The 24,716-nt window shown below is 34.2% G+C and overlaps 5 protein-coding genes and 1 long non-coding RNA gene across 13 annotated transcripts; 2 read left to right on the forward strand and 4 right to left on the reverse strand.

The window, feature by feature from the left end:
- The first annotated feature begins 1,079 nt into the window (after positions 1-1,079).
- On the forward strand, positions 1,080-3,026 carry LOC147792764 (uncharacterized). Its single transcript, XR_015420711.1, has 4 exons — positions 1,080-1,198; positions 1,420-1,526; positions 2,566-2,683; positions 2,886-3,026. It is a non-coding gene; the product is annotated as an uncharacterized LOC147792764 (long non-coding RNA).
- LOC111792422 (transcription factor ABORTED MICROSPORES-like) lies at positions 1,575-5,148 on the reverse strand. Of its 7 annotated transcripts, none has more exons than XM_087123307.1 (8): positions 4,646-5,133; positions 4,279-4,393; positions 3,807-4,125; positions 3,662-3,730; positions 2,812-3,540; positions 2,356-2,646; positions 2,065-2,241; positions 1,575-1,905 (listed from the first exon to the last, which is right to left on the reverse strand). In XM_087123307.1, the coding sequence occupies exons 2-8, from the start codon at positions 4,365-4,367 to the stop codon at positions 1,681-1,683; spliced, it is 1,899 nt and encodes a 632-aa protein (XP_086979433.1). In that variant the 5' UTR covers positions 4,368-4,393; positions 4,646-5,133; the 3' UTR covers positions 1,575-1,680. The 7 variants fall into 7 exon arrangements, 6 of the variants coding, with proteins under 6 accessions (XP_086979433.1, XP_086979434.1, XP_086979430.1 ...); XM_087123308.1 differs by having other exon boundaries at positions 3,807-3,885; positions 3,964-4,125; positions 4,279-5,131; XM_087123304.1 differs by having other exon boundaries at positions 3,807-4,393; positions 4,646-5,137.
- Positions 5,149-6,435: 1,287 nt separating this feature from the next.
- Positions 6,436-9,818, forward strand: LOC111792455 (uncharacterized). Of its 2 annotated transcripts, XM_023673941.2 has the most exons (4): positions 6,436-6,704; positions 7,136-7,287; positions 8,541-8,800; positions 8,876-9,818. In XM_023673941.2, the coding sequence occupies exons 2-4, from the start codon at positions 7,158-7,160 to the stop codon at positions 9,683-9,685; spliced, it is 1,200 nt and encodes a 399-aa protein (XP_023529709.1). In that variant the 5' UTR covers positions 6,436-6,704; positions 7,136-7,157; the 3' UTR covers positions 9,686-9,818. The 2 variants fall into 2 exon arrangements, with proteins under 2 accessions (XP_023529709.1, XP_023529710.1); XM_023673942.2 differs by lacking the exon at positions 6,436-6,704 and having other exon boundaries at positions 6,711-7,287.
- A 1,651-nt stretch (positions 9,819-11,469) lies between these two features.
- Positions 11,470-12,845, reverse strand: LOC111792528 (aquaporin PIP2-7). The gene is made up of 4 exons (XM_023674046.2): positions 12,445-12,845; positions 12,068-12,363; positions 11,845-11,985; positions 11,470-11,758 (listed from the first exon to the last, which is right to left on the reverse strand). Exons 1-4 carry the CDS (start codon positions 12,728-12,730, stop codon positions 11,639-11,641), a joined length of 843 nt encoding a protein of 280 aa, XP_023529814.1. The 5' UTR covers positions 12,731-12,845; the 3' UTR covers positions 11,470-11,638.
- Positions 12,846-18,628: 5,783 nt separating this feature from the next.
- On the reverse strand, positions 18,629-20,107 carry LOC111792520 (SKP1-like protein 1A). Its single transcript, XM_023674038.2, has 2 exons — positions 19,709-20,107; positions 18,629-19,042 (listed from the first exon to the last, which is right to left on the reverse strand). Exons 1-2 carry the CDS (start codon positions 20,000-20,002, stop codon positions 18,869-18,871), a joined length of 468 nt encoding a protein of 155 aa, XP_023529806.1. The 5' UTR covers positions 20,003-20,107; the 3' UTR covers positions 18,629-18,868.
- Positions 20,108-21,131: 1,024 nt separating this feature from the next.
- On the reverse strand, positions 21,132-23,958 carry LOC111792462 (glycerate dehydrogenase-like). Its single transcript, XM_023673950.2, has 13 exons — positions 23,772-23,958; positions 23,596-23,679; positions 23,185-23,325; positions 22,916-23,037; positions 22,747-22,828; positions 22,515-22,587; positions 22,350-22,441; positions 22,182-22,256; positions 21,950-22,057; positions 21,797-21,874; positions 21,667-21,711; positions 21,444-21,558; positions 21,132-21,360 (listed from the first exon to the last, which is right to left on the reverse strand). The coding sequence occupies exons 1-13, from the start codon at positions 23,892-23,894 to the stop codon at positions 21,338-21,340; spliced, it is 1,161 nt and encodes a 386-aa protein (XP_023529718.1). The 5' UTR covers positions 23,895-23,958; the 3' UTR covers positions 21,132-21,337.
- Between the last annotated feature and the right edge of the window lie 758 nt (positions 23,959-24,716).

Below are 24,716 nucleotides of genomic sequence, written 5' to 3' on the forward strand. Positions count from 1 at the left end.
AAAATGACCATCTTACCCTTATATTAATAATTTTATTTAATAAATTTTTAATATTTTCTTTCTAACCTATTGAAATATTTTTAAAAATAAACTAATTAATTAGATATAATTGGAATCCTAAACTTTAAATTTTATATCTAATTTTAGTGAATTCTTTTTTTAAATATCAAAATAAATGAACAACCGTTCACAAAATTCAAAAAGTTTAGGGATTTATTAGACACAAATTAAAATTTTAATATACGAAATAGTTTTTTTTATGATTTGAAGTATTTGACACAAAATTGGAAGTACGAGAATTTAAGTAGACAAATAGATATAACCTCGTAAGTTGAAGGACAAATTAGTAATTTAGCATTTATTTTATAGACTAGACAAAACTATTAAATTTCGGATTGTACTAAGTGTCTTATCTACTGAGTTATACTCAAATTGAATGGACTGAATCATATAAATTGCAAATTATCAGAGGAATGTCAAGTCATCGTAGTCGACCCTATTATTAGATTTGAATGATAACCGTTATACTTTGTTTCAAAAATATCCTTCAACTTTAGAAACGTAATATCGCTCAAATTTTTTAGAAGTTAAAATATATATTTATCATTAATACATATTTAAAAAATATCCATAAAATTTTAAAAGTAACGGTAAGACTTTTAACCTTTATATATTATCGGTAATAATATTTTTGAAATTTTTAAAAAAGTTTTCGAATATATATATATATATATATATATATATATATCACAATCGCACTCTTGATGGCAGCGAACTTGCGATTATGCAACACTCACTTTTCAACGACAAATGAGCTAAGCCAATTTGTTCTTGCGTCGCCTATGGCCAAGCAACGTATGTTCGAGCCTCTAATTTTGGTTTAAGAAGAAGGTTTTAAAAAACGAGGGCAGAAAGAGATATTCGAAAGAGTAATAATAACTACTCAGAGTATATAACTTTTGGCAGGGAGAATGTATATATATATATATATATTAATTAATTAATTATTGATATTAATAAATTTTTTAAAAATATATTAATCCGAACTAAATTGCTAACATATTTATACAAATTCGTGCCGTTACTTCGTTGATCTTCATTTTCTTTCTTTAAGACCAGAAGCGCGCCTTTAGGATGGAAAGGTTAGCAGCTCACAAGGCTTCTCATAATCCTTCGGATCGTTATTTCTTGCGCAGTTGTAAGTGATTCATTTTCTGATTGTGAATATTCTTGATTTGTACCTTATTTGATTTTCATTTCTGCAATGTTCAATAGAATTGGTTTATCCTGCTCGGATTGAGGCTTTATACTAATTGGAAGAACTCCCTGAATCCTTTGGTTTTCTCCTAAATTTAACCTACTTGCGATGATGATGTTCTTACTTCTTTCTGTGGATTTGTGCTATTGTGATTTGTGTAGACAGTTAAAGGTATTTTAGTCTCGCCTTCTGCTCCTACTTGTAAATTTGTTGCGGTTTTCATGTACTGCAATAATCTGAGTTCATGTAGAGCAGAGCTAACTTGGAGGTAATTGATTTTGATTATTGGAAACAACATGATTGTGGAATTTGCGTGTTTATCGTTTTTATTTTTTATTGTGGTGTGTGTACTATGAACTAGAAATGAAAACAAATAGATATAGTCTGAAATTAGTGCCTTGGCTGGGAAGAAGATTTGTTAATTAATCATCAAGGAGGTGGAGGCGTGAATTGATAGCTTTGTCTAGAAATGGATGCTGGATCTGGTGCTGGTGCTGGTGGGTATGGGGGTGGGTCTGGTAGTCCATGCGGCTTACGCTGCACTCTGGTTGCTTAACCATTTCAGACCACCCTCTGCATGGGTACTTTGTTATCTCCAATAAGGAGTCCCTTACATCATCCGCTTGAACCAATTCACTGTCCTTTTTCTGCCACCAAAATGTTAGGCAAGAAAGTCATCATCGAATAATTGTACCAACACTTGATAGTATATTTGGTAAACTTGGAGTGATCTAGTTTCTGAATCATTTTCTTGTTTGGATTTGTGGAAAGCTTGCAAATATTTGGGAGATGAAAAGTTTGCTTACCCCAACTTTGAAAACATTAGATACGAGGCCTCTATAGCTGGTCACATTTGCATTTGTGACTTCCAACCCAAGAGCGTTTAAGGCCTCCATTAACCTCATAAACCCACCTCGCTTGTTCTCACAAAAAACCTTCACGAAGAACTCGTTCCCGTCAATCTGAGCCACTTCCACTTGCGGCTGAAATTAGTTAATTTTGCTTCTGTTTTAGCATCTGTGGTGTATTATAAAAGGAAACATACATGTACAGACACGCACAGTTTCTTTGTCCTAAAATTAACTTCTTATATATACCTCCATCTGTTGTGTCTTGTCATTGTTAGTACCTTCAGTGTCCTGATGATTTTGCTTCAAAAGGCTTCCACTTCCTAGAACTCCTATATGGTAACTGTTTTGAGCTTTATCATTTTGGCTCAAAAACTCAGGTAGCTGGACGCTAGTTTTGTTTCCATCGTTTCCTGTAACTACAATCTTACCATTTTCATCATCTGAATGTTCTTCCAGTTCATCTTGGAGTTCCTTGACTTGCTTTTGCAACTCCTTCACAAAATCAATTGCATCACCAAGTATTGAGGCTTTGTCCATCTGAGAAATCCACAAAAGCTATTCATTAGAAGATGAAGTAAGTGTTTAATTATAACGAATTATGTGAGGAAAAGGAGTTAACTGATTTAAGTGCGAAGGAAGCTATTTTATTTCATTTTCCTTGATGATTTCCAGTGATCCAAACAAGGGTTTAGTGGTGATCACCTTAGAAATTTTGGGAACCAATGCTCGCAGGTTATACAGCCGCTCATTAAGTTTCTTTCTTCTCTTCCTCTCAGCAACAAGGTTCTTTGATTGAGGACCCTGCCCAGTCCTCCGGCGGTACTTCGCAACCGCATCATCTTCATCATCGATCTGATCGCTGCAATCAGAGACTGAATCAGACCTTCCATTTTCATTTTTGACCAAGTCCTTTTCTTCCCCTTGCTGCTCCTTACATTCAGTGTTCTCCTTGAACTGCATATGAATGTTTGATGTGTTGTTCATTAAGGACCCCTGCATTATATCCACCTCTTGGAACTCATTTTCTGCTGAAAACTTGTAAGGGTTTCCCTGCTTATCAGTATGGAATGCATCCTGTGAACATTCATGGAAGATTTCGTTCTTGTTTCTGTTTTCTGAGCTATAATTGAACTGTTGCAAGAAGTTCATAGGAGAACTACAGAGGCGGATTCTGTCTAATGAGATTTCATAACCCACATTGGCATTTTCTAATGTTGGTGCGGTTGAACCTGGTGCCTCAAATTGATTTTCAGGATCCTCTATTACAACATTCTGATCTGCTACAAATGGCTTTGATTGGATTTCGTTGGTTGCATTTACATCAACAGAGAAACTTGTATCCATATTGCTTGAATTAATAATAGCTCCCTGCTCAATCGAAATGCTGCATTGAGTTGTAACAAAATCTATGACGTGCTGATCTTCAGACGCCTGTAAGAACAGAGAGAATCTGTCTGAATTTGTCCTTAAAAACCCAGTTTGGTTATATTTTTAGTTGAAAGATATATAGAACCCTTCGAAAGAAGAATGAGATTACTAGAAGAGTCTATACATGTTTAGCAACGAACAGCTCCACTAATCCAAATGGAAATGGAATTAATACCCTGGTCCCCATTGTTTCCTGCAAAGAGAATGAAAAAGGTGTAAGCTGGAAGATATAGTAGTGTGATAGTATTTCCCCTTCAAATGCAGCTCACTTCCAGTGCGGTTGAATCCGTGCCATTGGAGAAGAGTAGCCATCTAGGTTCATTTGATAACAATGTCTGTATATAAACCCTGTTCAACAGGAAAAAGTTGAGAGATAGATGAGGAAGGGAAGTAGGGTATGTGGAATGATAAATATCAATGAAATACCCAGAATTCAGCGGCACTGAACATGGCAGCTGAGCAAGAAGATCGCAAGAACTGGCTCGTGGGTGTGGACTTAAGGTGTCCCTACATGGAAAGACGTGTTCTTCTCCACCATTTTGATTGTTCTCAGTCCCAGCACAACAGCAGTCCACCCATTCAATACATCTGAAACAGAAAAGAAAGCTTTTCAGTGATCGAGTGAAAGAGAAATGGGTTGGATCCTGAAAGGCTGAAACAGAATTAGAATCTCCGGAGTGATGGAGAGACAAAAAAGGAAGTAAGCTGGGGGAGAGAGAGTATGTGTTTGTGTAACTATACCTCTGGTCTTGGCTCAATTTCCAGAGAACACAATAGTCCCAGCTTTTACTACCTACAAGGGGTCTTAGCCTCTCCATCAGGGTTTGCATGATTACAATACTATGATTAATGTCACCTGCATTCATTGATAGAAGACAGAAGATAGTTAGAAATAGCATTGGAACGTGCCAAAATTTCTCTCAATGATAGATAGATTTGCTAAGAGAATCATACTAAAAAAAGAATTATGTACAGGAAAGTGAAGGATGATGGAAGACAGAGTAAACAAAGATAAAGATTTCATAAACAGTTCAATTGACAGCAATAGCTAACTACTAGACCAGGGCAATGGCTTCATATACCCAAAGCTTATCAGACAAAGCCCCACCTCAGTTTGTACATTGATAAGCCATCATCAGATTAAGGGCCAACCAAATTTCCACCTTTTATTGGCATCCTTTTGGTAACAGAGAGAGAAGACAAACAATCAGCTGAAGTAGTACTTTTTTATTCTACAATTGTTTCTTTTTATACAATTGGTTGTTGGTTCAAATTTCGGTAGGTGAACTGCAGGCCATGCATGAGAGAGAGATTTTAGGATTTCTTTTCTTTTTTATTCTTTTTTTTTTTTTTTTTTTTGCTAAATTCTTTAACTTTCAATTTTGTGTTTGATTCGTACCTCCACTTAACTTCACCTAAACTTCATCCTAGTCATGGATAGATCACCCATGTTAGGGTCCATAAGCAATAACAATTGTCCTATGAAGACTTGCTTTCGTTATGGCTTCGGTGGATTCCTTTAACTAAGCCACTGCCTATTACTTGGAAGCTTCGATAGGCATGCGGTTAGTCCTTGATCTCCTCCCACTACTTGGAAGCTTACCGTTTCATGTTCTATTTCACTCCCCAATTAGGTTCTTTTCACCCTTCCTTCGTAGTATACTTCACTACAGTCACCCATAAGTATTTAGTCTTGTAAGGTAGTCAGTGTTAAAAAAATTTAGAGACTAAACTTGTAATTTAACTTATTTTTTTACCGCTCGTTCTTATGAGATGGACTAAGGGGAGAGGGATGAAAGAAAAACTATATATGAGTTGGTAATGATGGGAGTAACAGATTGCATGAGCTAAGATGCCCTAACTGCCTTGCTAAGTTTTATGCATTCTTTTCGGTCTTTGCATCTTCTTTCATGACTCTCAACTACTCTATAGCTTGTCCCAACCCTGACTGTTAACATGTCATCATTGTTAAGTATGTGCTTGTATTGTTTGTAAACAATTTTAAGTACTCACAAAAATGCTTACATCTTCATGCTTTGTATATCAAAGTAGGCACACACATTGACAAAAGTTTGCATATTTTGTTTGAATTAGGGTTTTTATCTCGTCATTTTACAATTGATAATGATTTCGTCTTTGTTTCCGGTCTCTAAAGTTATACTTGCTTTTTTACGATTTTATTTTTACATTTTCTTAAGCAGTATATTTGAATATTTACCCGAAATTTTAAAAAATGATAATTTTTTTAAAAGTACTATATTTCTCCCTCTATTTTCTAAGTTTGTGTATCTACAACATTATAATCAAGTAGTATTGATTAAAAAGTAAATAAATTAATTTAAATTTTGAAAAAAAAAAATGGAAATTGTTTCCATAAAGCCCAAGCCCAAGCCCACATGGGTCAAGCCTCGTGGCCTGATTGTTTGAGCTTGACTTATAAATTTTATTTTTATTTTATTTTCATAGTTTTAATACTATTTTTTTTTTTAGGTTTGTTTTTGGTTCCTATAATTTTTTTTTTTTTTTTTTTTGGTCTCTACGAAAAAAATTCTATTACAAATTATATATATCTTTATAATATAAAGTTATATTTCTAAACTGTGATTAAAGATATGAGACAACAAATAAAATGAAGGAATGGAACAAATATTTTGAAAGTATATAAACGAAAATTGATCTAAGCTAAATGTAGGAAAAATAGATATTTAAAAAATATACAGATTAAAATAATTCTTTTCAATTCTTAAAGAATAATGTTCACAAATAGAATATCTAAAAATCAAATGAGTTAAAGTGACAAACCATTATTTCAAAACTGTTGAATAAGTCCACACTTAGAGCTATAAAACAGGTTTTCAGCCATTAAATTTCCACTTCTTTCTACTTTTTGGTGACTAATGAGGAATTATTTTGATTTCATTTGTGAAGTGTCCCAGTTTGCAGGAATTTTGGGATTGGAAAATTCCAAAAGAAATTGACTACTTTTTCATTTTTCTTTTCGTGTTTCACCTAATTGGTCGATGTTTCAACATCATCCCAGAACACCCATTAATGGCAGCGTTAGAAATTTAGTGGCCACTTTGAAACTTTACCTTTGCATATCAATAATCGCTTCTATTTTTCAAAACCCCTCTCAGAAAAACAGAGAACAAATCGATACCATCCAAGTGAGGCTCGATTGCATGATTCGTCCATTGTTCTTTGTTCTTAAATCTCTGTGTTTTCTGTGCAAATTTCGCTTTCAATTTCGATTTCTTGGTTTCTGGGACTCCTTATTTGGAGCTTGATTTTTCTGGGTTTGAGTTTGTTTCCTCTGAATTCATTGGGTTAATAAGCAACTTCGCTAATTTTAGTTGGATTCTGTGTCTTGCTTTGTTCTGAACTTGTTTCTTGTGTTCATTTTCTTTAAGTTTGTTCATCAGATAATGAAAGCATTGGAGAACTTGATTCCTTTTGCTATCTCTTGTATTGGATGATTAGAAGTTTGGCTTATTCTTTTGATGCTTCTGGAAATTTTCGGTTTGAATTGAGAAAGCCTTGTGACAAAGCTCTGATTTAAGACAAAAATGGTGAAATTCTGATGCTGTGAAACTTACAGGTAGTGAAGTTTCAGGAAAGAGATGGCTGAAAGGAGAAAAGTTCGCCCAGATTGTATTTATGCTTCCAATCCCTTCCATGAATGCACTGAATATTGCATAAAGAAAACAGCTGAAAGCAAGGCAGAAAAGGATAAAAAGTCTAAAGCTAAAGGTAATCTCTCGCTTTGCTTACACTACTTTTTGTTTGTTCCTTCATTAGCTCTTGTGTGTTTTCTTGTGAACCATGCTGCTGTTTGTTGAGTGGTTAATAGTTAATCTCAAAAGAACATGATAGCTATGATGGATGTCGAGACCATTCGATATATAATTTTTGATGGATTGTTCCCGTTTCTATGAAAATACAGCTCACAGTTAGAAAGGGGAACGAAGCATTCCTTATAAGGGTGTGGAAACCTCTCCCTACTAGACGCGTTTTAAAACCAACTGATGATGATATGTAACGGCTAAATCAGACGATATCTACTAGCGGTGGACTTGGGCTGTTACAAATGGTATCAGAACTAGACACCGGGTGGTGTGCCAGCGAGGAAGTTGGCTCCGAAGGAGGGTAGTTTGTGAGATCCCATATCGGTTGGAGAGGGGAACGAAGCATACCTTATAAGGGTGTGGAAACCTCTCCCAGAACGAAGCATACCTTATAAGGGTGTGGAAACCTCTCCCAGAACGAAGCATACCTTATAAGGGTGTGGAAACCTCTCCCAGAACGAAGCATACCTTATAAGGGTGTGGAAACCTCTCCCAGAACAAAGCATACCTTATAAGGGTGTGGAAACCTCTCCCAGAACGAAGCATACCTTATAAGGGTGTGGAAACCTCTCCCAGAACGAAGCATTTCTTATAAGGGTGTGGAAACCTCTCCCAAAACGAAACATTCCTTGTAAGGGTGTGGAAACCTCTCCCAAAACGAACATTCCTTGTAAGGGTGTGGAAACCTCTCCCAAAACGAAGCATTCCTTGTAAGGGTGTGGAAACCTCTCCTAGAACGAAGCATTCCTTGTAAGGGTGTGGAAACCTCTCCTAGAACGAAGCATTCCTTGTAAGGGTGTGGAAACCTCTCCCTAGTAGATACGTTTTAAAATCTTGAGGCTGACGACGATACGTAATAAGCTAAAGCGGACAATATCTGCTAACGGTGGATATACATTAGAACTGTGTCCTCTAGTCGGGCCAATTGAATTTGCCACTAAAAGATGCTTCATTGCATCATATTAACTATACAATGCCAATCAAGCTGATACTCTGACTTGATGAAAATTTGATAGATTTGGATATTCACTTGATTGATCATTTAGTTAGATATGGAACGAAATATCGCACGAGACTTCGTTTCTTCTCGAACGTCTTTCGATGCTCTTGATGATTATTCTTCTGGCTCATCGTTTTTTTATCTTGTTATGCTAGCAGGATCTTGGCTTGATATTTCCAAATCTTTTGGAAGGAAGAAGGGGTCCCGACCAAAGCCTCCGAAAGAAGTTGACGATGGACGCTACTCAAGCTCGGTTTCTACCGAAGCTCGCTCACTCAATTCACGTATCACTCCTAAGATGAATGTAGAATCAAGAAATGGTGGTCATATCTCCCCTACCAAAAGATTTTATTCCGAAGATCGTAGTCTTAACGCCGAGCAGGCGCCTCGAATTCCTTCATACGAAAGTCTCATAATGGTGCTTTTTTGACCTTCATCCTAATTGTTAACTGTTGCATCAAAATGTTGAACCCTCAATCCTTTTTCTTGACAGCCTGACTATCCAGAGGATGCTCCAAAGCAGAGATGGATTCGGATGACAAATAACAGGAACGGAGACGAGGACGGGGACGGAGAACATGAAACATTATATAAGAAGGTACTTACACCAAATGGTAAGATTGCCAAAGAAGCTTCTCAAAAGCCATCTAGTGAATCTAGCTTTAGCTTGTCTGGCTTCGATCAAACACTAGTAGACGACAGTGACGACGAGGGAGAGATCGAATCTGTAGATTCCGAGATGTGTGTTCCAGTGGGAAAATACAACGTAAAAGCCAGCTTCTCCTCCATTTTGACGTCGATCTTCGAAAACTACGGCGATATCGCAACTACCTGTAAATTGGAGTCGGTTTCCATGCGCTCGTACTATCTACAATGCGTGTGCTATGTGATTCAAGAATTACAATCCACAGAGTTTCATCAACTCACCAAATCCAAAGTAAAAGAACTCTTAGCCATTGTCAAGGACGTCGAGTCGTCACAAATCAACGTAGGATGGTTAAAGAGTGGCCTCGATGAGATCTCCCAAGCGGTCGAGCTGAGAAGTCAGCATCGGGCAACCGAAGCTGCAAAGGCAGACTGTGAGCGGAATTTGGAATCAACAAAGAAAGAACTAGAATTCCAAATGAAAGATTTGGCATTGAAAGAGCAAGAGGTTTCTGATGCAAAAAAAAAAGTAGCAAAAACACGAGCTCGAGTAACCGAACTGGAGCTCGAATCATCTCAGCTGGAAGAACTAATCGCATCGATGAACTCCAAGGTACAAACTTTAAGATCCAAATCATTCGCTGATGGTCTGTTATGATTAGTAGTAGATTATAACATCCCTTTAGATCATTTAAAACTGTAAGCATAATTAAATGGGTAAACAAACTGTCATGAGGTGTATCATCTTATTAGTTTATTGCATAATGAAGCATATCATGTAGCTTGAGATATCTCCCACTTCCATGCTTGCTTATTAGGTTTTTTTTTTTTTTTCCTTTCTTTCTTCTCTTCACGTGGGCCATGTTAGGAATCACGACTTACCACGGTTCACTTTAAGCATAAACTCTCATTGCTTTGAACTTGTTAAATCGTAGCATTTTTTATATCAAGTATTGCAACGCCCCTTTCTGATAAGCCACCGACGTCTTGATGGTTAAGTCGGAAATTATGGAACGTAGTAAGTTTATGGATTTTTCTTTGTGTGGGTGTAGAGGAAGGGATGAATTGTAGTATTTATCTAAGGAATTAGTGGAAAATTCTCGGGTGGGTGGGTTATAAAGTTTACGGTAAAAATTGATACAATTTGATAAAATTAGGGATACAGAAATAATACCAATTTGATAAAATTAGGGATACAGAAATAATACTTTTTCGAACTGTAACTCAAAAACCAAAACATTACTATTTGTTATTTGAGTTATTTTCGTGTCAACAGTCATATGATAAATGTTTATATGATTAATAATCGAATATAAATATTTAATAATAGAATTTTGAATTAATATAATGTTTTATTGAATAAAAATAAACAGCATTAAAAAAAATGTAAAAGAGATATTTTGTCTTAAAAAAAAAAAAAAAAAAAAAAAAGTTAAAAATATTAAGTGGAAGTGGGGCCCACATGCCCATGTGCTGTCGTGACGTGTAAACATTGAGTAGTGTGGGGCCCACTTCCTGAAATATCGATTCTTCTCTCTCTCTGCCGTTTAGTTGGACGGCGCCAACTAACTTTTCTTTTTAGCTTTTTTGTCTTTTCTTTTTACTTTTTTTTCTTTTTAAAATAATTTAAAAACCTTCTCCCTCCCCATTTTACCCTGCTTTTGTCACGTACACGTGGCTTTACCTCATTGGCTTTTACCATCTCCTTTAGAGGTATCCTAAGTTCTAAGCTCTCACAAATTTTATTTATTTTTTATTTTTTAAAATGATTTTATACAAAATAAACCTTATTTCACTTATATATTTATAATTTTTTTTTTTAATTAGAGAATAAAATATAGTTTAATTTATTTTAATGTGTATATATATAAATAGCTACTTCAAACTATCATTTTTTTCACCTTTTCTTCATCTCGAAGAGGAGGGTTAGTAGCCGAGGAAGGAGAAAGCAAAATATATAGTTAGGATCACGAGCACAAACATACTAATATTTGGCAAACCATTTTGATTAGGGAAATTGGTGGGCTCATCGTAAATTTGTTAGAGTCGCCAATCGGAAGGGTTAATAGCACAAGAAAGGAGCAAGCAGAGTATATAAGTATATAATTTGGTGGACTCATCGTAAATGAAGCATCGGAGTGGTCGATAGGTTCAAGTTAGTAGCACAAGGAAGGAGAAAGCAATGTACGTAGTTTGGTGCGCTCATCATGAACGAAGTGTTGGAAGTGGCTGGTAGGCTCACGAGGACAGAGCAAGCATAGTATGCAATTCGAATAACGAGCACAAACAGACTGATATTAGGCTAAACCGTGAACCAAATTGAATTTGGATTTTGATTTAGAAAATTGGTGGGCTCATCGTGAATTAAGTGTTGGAGTAACCAGTAAGGTTCGAGATAAGGATCTCGTAGAAAATGGTAACGAGAGAAAGAAACGAGACAAATTGAAAGCCAACAACCACTAGAATCTTCTCGTGAACAAAACATAAATATTACAAATCCCAAAAATTAAAACTAAGAAACAAAAATTAAAAATTAAATTAAACACAAAATCCAAACAAATAATAACGAATAATTTAAAACATGTTCTTCTTCTTATTCTTCTTCTTCTCCTCAGTTGGTGGGGTTGCTGCGGAATGATCCCAAAGCTTTAATGGCGGCTGCCCGGAGAATATACTGGTGGTACGCAGCCGCCGCCAGTGCTCCGACGAACGGACCGACCCAGAAGATCCACTGTAGAAATCCCACCAAAGGGTTATAAGAAATCATTTCACAATCGGAAAATATTAATTGAAAATCTCTAGCCGGCGATGACTTACATGGTCGTTCCAGGCTTTCTCATTGTTGTAAATCACGGCGGCGCCGAAGCTTCTCGCCGGGTTAATTCCGGTTCCGGTGATGGGAATGGTGGCCAAATGAACCATAAACACCGCAAATCCAATCGGCAATGGCGCCAAAACCTGTAAAATGAACCAAATATGACTTCGTAACGATATTCGTTATGAAAATCCAAGATCCATGGTGGTCGGAGAAGAAACTTACCGGAATGTGAGAGTCACGCGCGCTTCTCTTGGGATCGGTAGCAGAGAAAACAGTGTAAACAAGAACAAAAGTTCCGATGATCTCAGCGCCAAGAGCCGTACCCCTACTGTAACCAGACTGAACGGAGTTAGCTCCGCCGCCGTGGCCGTTATAATCATGCTTCATAAACGCCTTCACCAACCCAACGCCGACGATTGCTCCGGCGCACTGCGCTACCATGTACCCGACGGCTCTGATCAGCGACACCTTCCTCGCCAGAAACAGCCCAAATGTCACCGCCGGATTAATGTGTCCACCTGCAAACAAATCGCAAATAAAAACCACAAAACCCTAAACCCTAAACCCTAAAAAATGAAAATCAAGATTTCGTGAGTTACCTGAGATTCCGGCGGTGCAATAGACGAGGACGAAAATCATGCCGCCGAAGGCCCAAGCGATTCCGAGGATTCCGACGCCGTCGCAAACCTTGGTCTGTTTGTTGTTGCCGATGACGGTGGCGATCGTGACGTAGAGGAAGAGGAGAGTGGCGATGAACTCGGCGATTAGGGCTCTGTAAAAGGACCAGAGGGAGAGTTCGGCGACGTCGATGAGCGGGGCCGGCGGTGGATCGACGTAGTCCTTTCTCAGGCCGGATTGTCCTTCTTCCATCACCTCTTTCGACATTTTTAAGGTCTTAGAACTGAAATTCCGGCGAAAGGACGGGGAAATTTTACAGGGGAAGCTTCTGGTTGTTGCTCTGTTTTCTGTGAGAGTAGTTTGGGAAGGGGAAGGTGAAGAGAAGGGGAAATGGATGCTCTTTATAGATAAAAACCAAAGGGGTATTTTTGGAATTTTGTATTTGGAGTAGGGTTTTGTTGTTAAAGTAAACCTCTCGGGTTTCTACACCGTTGTAAGGAATGTTTCGTGTTCCTCTCTAATCAATGTGTGTGATCTCACACTCCACCCTTGTCATTCGTATCCGTCCAAGCCTACCACTAGTAAATATTGTCCGTTTTGTCCCCTTACGTATTGTCATTCGTCTCACCGTTTAAAAGTGTGTCTACTAGGGAGAGGTGGTGTGGGAACCTCTTGACGGCGATACGTAGCAAGACAAAGCAAAACAATATTTACTGGCGGTAGCCTCAGGCTGCTATTACATGGACTAACCCAAGATTTTAAGTTGGTTGAATCAGTGGCTCAAACAATTCCAATAAAGTTTACCACCCAACTCAGCTCTCTATTTTCAAATTGAATTGTAAGTTGTTTTTTTAATTATTTTAAAAAAATGTTACGACCGGACATTTTCTATACTTATAATTAAATATATATATTTTTTAATTAATTGAGTTATAATTAAATCAATATTAAATTTAGTTAAAAAATTAAAATAAATAAATAAATAAAATAGGGTAGGGGAGCATGTGAGGGTAATGATATGAGAGGGGCAGGCGATTGGGGCAGCCTGGCATCCAACTAAACCCTCTCCCTCCAGCTCTATAACGGTAACATCCTGTCTTTTTAAAAAAAAAAAAAAAAATTAATTAAAAATCAATATTTATTATTTTTTGTCCTTTAGCTGTTTCTGTACAGTTAAAACTTTTTTAACGCCGTTATATCCTTTTCTTTTTCTAATAATAAATGGAAGGGTTAAATTGCAAATTAATATTTAATTCCTATAATTTTTTAAAATTAGACTTTTGTCCCTATAATTTGATAAAATTTCATTATTGATCCTTAAAGTTAGAAACTAAATTGAAGTCGAGAATAAAAGTTACTAAAAAAGCGGCTAAAAATGTATGAAAAAATTATTATCACTTTCTTCAGTGATCGACCTACCTTCCTTCGAGCGTTGTCATCTGCTCTCGCAAGATCCAATTGTCATTGTTGGTCAAAGTTGCTGCAGAAACGACGACTCGCTCATAATATACATTCTCTCCTCCTCACAATCAAAGTTGAATATATTGCATTGCGAAATAAGATTCTCCTGTTGATTTTTATTTTGTTGGTTCATTTGACATAATGTCGACTCAACTCAATTAACGAGCTCATTGTCACGATCACACAATTACAATACGCGGGACAACAATTTTGCAACACTTGTTCTAACCTAGCAAACAAGTCAACCGTGAGAAATTCACACGTCGCGAAAAACGTCGACGTATGTTCAATCCTTGAATCATGTTTTTTTAGAAAACGTGAGAGAAAATTCACGATTTGAAAGAATTGGAGAAAGCAACTTTATATGACTATAAGCAAATAAAAAAACATCACAACTTAAATAGTATATAACCGTAAAAATAATAATAATAATAATGAAATTATAATAATAATAACTTATTATTATAATAAAAAAGGGTAATTTATTTGTTAGCCAAGTTTTTTTTATTTGTTTTATTTTGCATGCCAATTTATAAAGAAAATAAATAATAATAATAATAATATAGGAACAAAGATTTTTCTTCATTAATTATTGTTATTATTAATTTGGTTTTAAAGATTAAAAGTATTGATCAAATTTGTATTTTCAGCCAAAATTAATTAATTAATTAATTATTAGTAACGAGGAAAGAGACGGTAACGTGTCTGGCATTGGTTTGGTTAGTTTGTCATTATCCAACAGAATAAATAAAATATTTAATAGTTATAAATTAATTAATAAAAAAAAGAGAAAAGTATTGAGTGGAATAATAAGTATGATGGATGATGCTGCTTCACCACTCTGATCTTTTAAAATTAATTATTTACAAGATTATCCAATCAGCCGCCACTCAGCTATGGATAAGGTAATCCGACAATGTTATTGGTACGATAAACACATTTATTGTGATTATAAAATTATAAAAATTATTTAGGAAATTTTATCTGATTATAAAAATTAATTTTTTTATAGAAATAATTAATATTTATTTAAAACATATTCTCCACTTTTAAAAGGATTTCAATAATACCCTTTAATAAAAAATATATAAAAAAAAAAAATCCAAAAACACTTTTAAATTTTTTAAAATTACGTTAATACCCTTAAATTTTAAAAAAAATTCAAATATACTTTACATTTAATTCCACATTTAAAATAAATATTCATAAATTTTCAAAATTAAAATTTTTTAAAATAATCAATGGGTACAATTAAAATTTAAAGATATTCATAAATTAAATATGAATATAAAGGATGAAAATAATAATAATAATAATAATAATAATTATTATTATTATTACTTTAGTAACAAAGTTTTTTTTTTTTACTATAATTAAATCTTATATATATATATAGCAATTTATAATGACTAATGAGTAAGCATTTGTATTTAGATATGAGGAAAGGTTATGAATCTTTAAAGCAAAGTCTATTTATTAGAGTAATAAAACAAAATTAAATTAAGAAAAATTAAGTAATTTTATCTTAATTTTAAGAGTTATATAATAAATAAATAAAATCTAAACTAATTATATTATCGGGTTAAAATTTAAATGGATATAAATATTAATTAATTTATTTATTTTTATTAATATAACTTTTAAATAAAGGTAGAAATTGAATTTTGTTAAAAAAAAATTATATTTAAAAAAGGAAAATAGAGGAAACGGCTAGATCCCGTCGAGATCGTTCTAGACCATTCTTTCTTGAACCGTTGGGAAAACGGCGTAATCGAAATAGAGAAAGACAAACGGCAACGGTCATCTCATTCATTACGCCGTCTTTTTGCATTTTTTTAAAAAATAAAAAAATAAAAGCCATTGACTAACTGACAACCGTCATATGTGGGCCCCACCATCTGCTCACATCTTTTAATGCCACGTTCCTATTTTCCCATCGGATAATAAATTTTATAAATTTATAATTACTTTTTTTCCATTTTTTTTAAAAAAAATACAATATATATATATAAATAATTTCATTATCCACAACATCTATTATATTAACTAATATGATCGGGTTAGACTTAAATATCAAATATTTATAAATTACTATAAAAATTAAATATTTATAATAATAGGTTGTAGATCTATTTTCGAGTTTATTAGGTTCTTGACAAAAAAAAAAAAAAAAAAAAAGTTTCAAACAAATTAAATGAAAATTTTGAATACGACTTATAACAATTCAAATTCACCACTAGCTGATATTTTTCGCTTGGGCCCGTTACATATTGCTGTCAGTCTCACGATTTTAAAATATGAGTTTGTTAGGGAGAGATTTTCCACACTCTTAAAATGAATGTTTTGTTCTTCTCTCCAACCGATATGAGATTTCAGATGATTTAACTTAAACTCAACTTTGGATAGAGTTGGGCTCGATAGTCTAGATTATTTGGGATCATATGAATAACCTTAATTTGTATGATATTTTTACCGTGTCAATAAATTTTGTCAATTGAGATAGGATGCGGCCAAATAGCTGAGTAAAATCAAAGGATGAAATTTATATATGTTACGATATAAAAAATAAAATTTTAAATATTCATGCCACATGTTCAAAAACTTTATAGGAAAATATTAATAATTATTTTACGTCATTAAAAAATACAAATAGTTTAACCAAAAATAAAACTTTTTCTATAAAAAGAATTGCAAGATTTTATTTACGATAATAGAAAATTGTAATTTATTTATTAATTTTGTTTATATATATATATTTAGAAATATTTATCAACATTAACACTTTATTCACATTTAAAAAAAAATATTATTTGTATTAAATTATGACGTGGAAATTGTAAAGGAAAAAGGAAATATTAAAACTTTGATTTCCGTTCCCAATTCTAAAAAAAGAAAAATTCCAAAAGGTGGCCTTGTCATCATCCTTATCTCCTTACTTTCCAGCTGTCATCTCTTTTCAAAATTAATTTAAATTATTAAAAAAAAAAAAAGAAAAGTTAATTTTTGTTTTGAAATATTAGAATTAATTCCCTCGTAATTTAATAAAATCCTACAAAATTAACCTTAAAGTTTATTTATGATAATTTTATCCAATTATAGATAATATTTAGTGAATTTTATGATATTTTGTAATATGATAATTAAAAAATATATTTTTTAAAATATTTTTAAAGGTGAAGGGTATAAATGTGATTTTAAATTTTTTTCAAAACCAAGCTAAATTTTAAAATCTAAAAATAAAAAATTAAATTTTAAATTTTTTAATTTGACTTAAATCTAAATGGCCTTTTTTAAAAAAATGAAAATTTAAGGGAAATATAAAAAACAAACATATTTTTTAAAAAACAAAACAGTTATCAAATCATAACTAAATGATTTTAAAATGTGACTTTTCATGTTAGTTGGAGAGGAGCACAAAAAACAAAAGGATTTAAAACTTGATGTCGTTAGAGAGGAGAACAAAAAAACAAAACAGTTATCAAATCCTAGCAAAATCATTTTGTTATCAAATCATAGCTAAATGATTTTGAAAATGTCCCACTTTGGTTGGTGAGGAGAACAAAAAAACAAAACGGTTTGTGATGTCCGACTTTGGTTGTTGGAGAACAGAAAAAAAAAACAAAACAGTTATCAAATCCTCTAAATGATTTTAAAACGGAATGTCTACCTTGGTTGTTGGAGAGGAGAACAAAAAAAGGGTGTCTTGGTCGGAGAGGAGAACAAATAAAGGGTGTGGAAACCTTTCAGACGTTTTAAAGCCTTGAGAGGAAACCCGAAAGGGAAAAAGTTCCATAAGGGTGTGGAAACCTTTTCCTGGCAAAGGTTTTAAAGCCTTAAGGGAAAGTCCTAAGAGGGAAAGTTAAAGAGAACAATATCTGCTAGCAGTTAATTGAGAGGGAAAGTGACAATACAGCCTTAAGGGAAAGTCCAAGAAGAACAATATCTGCTGGCAGTTAACTGAGAGGGGAAGTGACAATAAAGCCTTAACGGAAAGTCCAAAGAGAACCATATCTGGCAGTTAACTGAGAGGGGAAGTGACAATAAAGCAAAAGTCCAAAAGCAGTTAACTGAGTGGCAGTTAACTGAGAGGGGAAGTGACAATAAAACCCTCAGTTAACTGAGAGGGGGAGTGACAATAAAACCTTAAGGGAAAGTGGGGAAGTGACAATAAAGCCTTAAGGGAAAGTGGGGAAGTGACAATAAAGCCTTAAGGGAAAGTCCAGAGAGAACCATATCTGCTAGCAGTTCTGGGTTGACAATATTTAGATTTGGGTTGACAAATATTTACTAGCGATGGATCTGGGTCGTTTCACGCTCAATCAAATATATCAGGGATCAATGATCCACTAAAAATATGTGAAAAAATAAATCGAAACAAAAAAAAATGAAAAAAAAAATTATAAATTGAAACCAAAAGATTTGATAGATGGGCCCATTAGAAAGCCCTATGAAGTCCAATAAAAAAAGGAAATAGGCCCATTGGACCATTACAGCCCAATATGAAGTCCAAATGTCAACCAGTTGGGCCACACAATAATAAAATTTACCCACCGGCCAACATTAATAAAATTTAATAAATCTTTAAATATAAAATCAAATTAATTGTAAATTAAAAAAAAAAAAAATCATGTTGGAATGCCCTTTTATCTATTTAATTTTATTATTTTTTTCATCACTAAAAAAACAATAAAATAAAATACACTAAAACTAAGAAATATAATTAATTTATATAAAATATTCCTAAATTTATTTATTTATTTTATCTAATAATAATTAAACTAACTCCAAAATAAAAATTTACTATTAAAAACCTATCCTAAGTTCAAGAACATCCTAACATAAATTTAATGAAATAATAATAATAAAAAAAAAAAAAAAAAAGTAACCCACTAACTAAGATCAAGAGACTATACTATTGGAGGAGTTCATGAAATGAATGAATGTTCACTCGAAGGCCCATTGATTCTCCCTTCGAACCTCCTCTTCCTCCTCTGGAGTGAAATCGTTCTTAATGTTGAATGTCTTTCGAATCTCTTCTGGGGTCTTTCCCTTGATCATGTCTGCCACTGTCTGGCATGTCAGGTCCAGCAGGCTCTTGATGTCCAGATAGTTAGCGGCCTGCTTGATGGGTACACATCCATTGTTATCCATCACCACAAAACAACAAACAAGCCCATATACACACAAACCATGTAATTTAAAACATCTTGTCAACAACCTATTTGAATGTCAATAACCAAATTGATATCCTACTTTTCGGTATGATATTGTCCACTTTGAGCATAAGCTCTAGTGGCTTTGCTTTGGGCTTCCCCAAAAAGCCTCCTACCAATGGAGAGAGTATTCTTTATTTATAAACCCATGATGAATCTCCTGGAATTTAGAGGAAAATAATGGCTAACACCACTTTTCACCTTGTAATCTTCCAATTTCAAAGCCACCATAAGTAAATTCAAGAATCATACTAAAATAAACAGCGAAATATGCCATTCCAAAGAATCATGATCAACTAAGTAACAGTAATCTGCAATTCCATGCTTATATCATACAAGGAAGCAAGGTCGTATACGAACGAAGTTTCGTATTATAATCGAAACAAAAGAAAGCAGAATTCGTGATAGATAGCCAATTTGTACATGTCGAATTCAAGAACATCAACAGTCAAACAAATATGAGCAAAGGAGCAATGAAGAGATATTAAAGAATTCCGCAATGATCAAAAAGCCCCAAATTATGTTGTAACTAAACGCATGAGCGAAAGAACCGAAAGAACAGAGAACTCACCAAGATGAGGTCAAAGAGGATATTCTGATCAACCTTGACGAATTCAGCGTCCCAGGCTTTGAGAGTATCATCGAGGGCTTTAGAATCCTTAGCATCGGTCTCGACATGCTTCTTGCAGTACTCAATCACCATAGCGAGAATGGAACCGGTGACATTGGGCACAGGAATGACCGTATCGGCGCAATCGTCCTCGATCATGTGCTTGATCGTCTGAGACTCGAGAGCCACCGCCTCGTCGATGTGGAAGGTTTCGCCGTCGGAACTTCTGAGAAGTATCACCTTGGATGAAGACATTGTGGTAAGGGATTAAGGGATTTTTGGAAGGTTGTTTGGGGAGGATGGAGAAACCCTAACTGACAAAAACGATTGGAGGATTATGAATGGTGGAGATGAGAGATCATATACTTGGTTTATATACTCGTGAAGATTATATATTTATGATACAAATTTATTATTCATTAAATTTATTATATATTTATGATACAAATTTATTATTCATTAAATTTTTAGATTAAAAATATTGATATATTTTAGATTTTATTTTTGAAAGATATTATTCAATTTTCTAAAATTTTAAATGATACTCTTAAATTTTCTAAAATTTTAAATCATAATATATTTATAAAATGATTTAAAAAATATTCTCTAATTATAAAATTTGTTTAAATTTTTTTTAGTTTAATAAATTAAAAAATAATTTAAAAAGAAATATTAAAAAATTTAGAGATAATTTTTTTGATAAATAGTTTTTGTTAATATTATTGATTATATTTTTTAACATGGCACTAACCCCGAACCATGAAAAATATTGTGCGAAGTTTCTTTTTATTAAACACTACATTCAAAAAAAATCTAATGGAAATTGTCTTCCACAAAAATAAATAATTGAGTGAAATAAAATTTATTTTTGTTAGAGAAGGTATTTTTATTTATTTATCCTATATTTTAATTATGTTTTTTTGAGCCTGAAAATTTTTATATTTACTATTCTTTTCTACGATATTGTTTCAAAAAGAATTTTGAGGACGGACCAGAAAATATTAAATATGGACATATATTTGTCATTTCAAAATTGAAATTCGCTTAATTTTTTAAATTTTCAAATAAAATCAATTATATTAGAAAGTAAAAGTTAATAGACTTAGGAGAGGGAGATATTTTTTTATAAAGTTAACAAAATTGATATAAGTTTGGGAATGAATAAGAAACTTATAATTTAACCTTACGTTTATAACTAAGTTTTTTTTTTTTCTTTTTTGAATATTAACCTTGTTTTTTATTAATAGCATATTCCTAACTCAATTATAAGAAATTCAACATTAAACATGCTTGGCTTGAATTAACTCAAACTCAGTTTCAGTTGACATCAAGCACGTGAATTTAAAATATATTTGATACTGTAGAACCTAGTGATGTACTTGCATTCAAAGGAATAGGTAAATGCACATTATAATTAATTGTCCCGAGTTCTACACTCATCATCAATATCATTCACAAATACAATCTTTCATTCACCTCCGATCAGTTCTACACTCATCATCAATATCATTCACAAATACAATCTTTCATTCACCTCCGATCTATAATGAGTGCAATTTGTGCGAGAGATCTTGATGTCGCATGGGTTCTTCAGAGCTTTGAAACAGGCAATCCTGCAAAGATCTCAAATTATGAAAATGAGATAATAGAACTATTATAATAAGCTATACTTTTAGTCAATGTAGGTTTTTACTACCCAAGGCTTTAGCGTTCACAATGCTCGGAGATGCAGCTGGAGGCGGAACGTTCTCGTTGAGGAAAGGTTCAACTCGATTCGGATCGGACCAAACGGGATAATCTTTAATCTTTCCCTGTAGTTAGAGGTTAGAGAAGGCAGTGCATTTAAGCTCAACATGCAAGCCAGATCACAAGAACAAATTTATAGGAACTAAGTGAGTATAAATTTATAGGCTGCACACCAGGACATTAAGAGCAGCCAGTGTCGCCATTCCTTCACGAGTCCACTACATGATAGTTATGAAAGACGGTTAATACTTCTGTAAGGAGATCTTTATTTCACTGTCAAGCTAGGCAGAGATTTTTGTTTACCTTGGAAGCGGAAGCAATGTGAGGAACAATGATGGCATTTTTCATATCAGCTAGCCCAGGTTTCATGTATGGTTCATCCTAGGTGATGATCATATTGTAGTAAGTGCAAATCAACTTTAAGATGAGATAGTGACGAATTATGAACAGACATACCTCAAAGACATCAAGGCCAACTCGAAACATCGGATTCTCTCTTAAATGCTCGACAAGGGCTGCTTCATCGATCACAGGTCCTCGACTGCAGTTAATGAGGATTGCATCCTGCAATTATAACATGGTTTGAAGAAACATACGTTTAAATATAACCAATCAGTGAATCTATGTAATGGGGTCAGGGAGATTGAAACCATAATTGAAGAGAGAAAAGAGCTTTAACAAGCTTCACCTTCTTCATGGCTTTAAGACTTTCTTTGTTCACCAGATGGAAGGTGGTTTTATCCAGCACTGGATGAAGACTTATCTACAAATCCAAAGGAACAAAGAACAGCTAAATGTAACATAAGGGGAGACAAGCTCTTCTTAAGCATGTTAATTAATCATATCAAAGTCATACCACATCAGCCTCTCGAAGCACCTCTTCCATGGATGATGCTCGTCTCCATGTCACGGGAGCCTCGCCATTGGCTTTCAGGAACTCACCATAGGCTGCAATTAAACAAGCATTTCAGCTAAAGGAACTCAAACTCATTGCTCTCAAGAATCGTTGATCAAGACATGCCTGTAACAAACTTTTCAAGTCTGGTTGACTGGTAAAGATCAAAGTATATCAGGTTCATCTTAAACCCTTCTACCTGCAAGGCAAAATAGGCACTCTACTATTTAATCCTAATTTAATCATTGATGAAAACATTTCGCTTGAAATCCTAATGATCTTCAAGAAAGATAACTACGTTTCTAGAACCCAATTTAGAAATTATTAAGCTCATAGTCAATTGTGTTAGGAAAACTACCATCATTCTTGCATAAGCAGATCCAATTCGACCAGCTCCAATCACACCAACAGTCTGTCCTTTCAGCAAGTTTCCAACAAACCTATTGAAAGAAATTATTTCAAATTTGTTGAGCCATTTTGGTTGCTTATTTCTAGAGAATAATTCAAATCATGGAAGATAGTCATACAAATTGGGAAGCCATCCATCATAGCGGCCTGCCCTCATGAACTCATCAGCTTCAACTATCCTTCTTGCAGCTGCAAGAGAAAGTGAAGCTGCCAACTCTGCTGTAGTTTCTGTAAGTACTCCCTAAACAAGAAATAAAAGAATGATCTAAATCCCAGTCTGTAGCACAGAATATGCAGAACCAAATATGAAAGATGCAACAGAGCATTAAAATTAAGATGCACCAAATACCAATTCACGTTGTAGCATTTAACAGAGAAATAAACTTACAGGAGTGTTTCCTACAGCAATACCATACTTATTAGCAGCATTAACATCTACATTATTGTAACCAACAGCCATGTTACTAAAAGCTTTGCCTCCCGCTCTGCTTAGTGCAGAAAACAGCACCTCTCCCCAATCTTCAGTCAACTGAAACATCCAAGAAAACAAATCTAAGAATCACGAATACAAAAACTCATTTGCAACGTCAATCGATCATGAATCACACGTGAACGAGCCATCGTGATCACTCAAATCACTACAATTCAGTTTTTAGAATCTATTTCTGAATTAGCTTTAATATAGAGATTAACTTTCCTCTACGACTGGAAAAAACTTATTCATTCGATTCGATTCAAACTATCTAAAATGCACAAAAACTTTTGGATTAACCAATACCAGTTCGATTAAGTTCAATACCTGTCCAATAACGCCGTCGCATCTATTGCCGATGAGAGAAACGATATCCTCTACTGAGAGTATCGTCTTCTTCTCGGTACAAATCTACAACACCAAATGAATACAAAATTTCACTCCAAATCAACATTCCCGCGAAACAAGCGAAAACAAAGTGAGAAACAGCAAAAATAACATACCTCGACTCGGCAATCTTGCTCGATCAAGAGATTGATCCATCGAGTTCCAGGCATAGCCTTAGTGCTAACAACTCTATACTTTCCATTCGGATTCCACACTTCAATCTGCACCGGCCTCGCCATTGGAGCCAAACCTTCAAAGCTCGAAGCTCTTTCTCCACCACTAAAAAGACTGAAGTGAGCCACATGCTGAACGCTTTCAGTTTGTTCTTAAAAATTTCCACTGTGATCAAGTGCGTCGCAAGTACTCGAACGGAGTTTCAATTGTCCAATCAGATATGGAGAAAATGGTGACTGCTGACTTTTGGTTTGTTTGACTGTTGACTTTTGAAATGACGGATAGGATGTGTTGTAGTGGATTATGGAAGGAGGGATTTGTGTCTCTGCTTCGCTTCAGTATGGACGTTGCTGAACCTCTCATTTTAGTGAAAATAGATAACAACGATATCGCGCTTTTAAATACGCGCCACGTTAGTACCTGCTATCCTCATTCATATAAATGACGAAAATACCCCTGTAGTATAAATATTTATATACAAATATATTATAAATATTTAAATGACGAAAATACCCTTGTATGGTATATTGATTATGCATGTTGATAGTGTCTACTCGTGTACTAGCTCGTCTAAGAGTAGTGACTCGAAAGTGTTAGTGCTTATAACTCTTATGGCATGAGTATAACTGACTACGCTCGTGACTAACTAACTAACGTATCGAATCATAATTTATTATCACTCATGACTTGTATTATGGTCTCTTAACTAAGCTCTATCTTAGCACTGTTTTTTTTAAGCACGTTGTAACAGTCCAAGCTTACTATTGACAGATATTGTCTACTTTGGCTCGCTATGTATCGCCATCAGCTTCAGAGTTTTAAAACGTGTCTGCTAGTAGAAGAAGTTTTTACACCCTTATAAGGAATGTTTCATTCCCCCCTCCAAC

The sequence above is a fragment of the Cucurbita pepo genome, chromosome 4 (genome assembly GCF_057944985.1).
Source record: "Cucurbita pepo subsp. pepo isolate OVF chromosome 4, ASM5794498v1, whole genome shotgun sequence".
In the NCBI taxonomy this organism is placed as follows: Eukaryota; Viridiplantae; Streptophyta; class Magnoliopsida; order Cucurbitales; family Cucurbitaceae; genus Cucurbita; species Cucurbita pepo.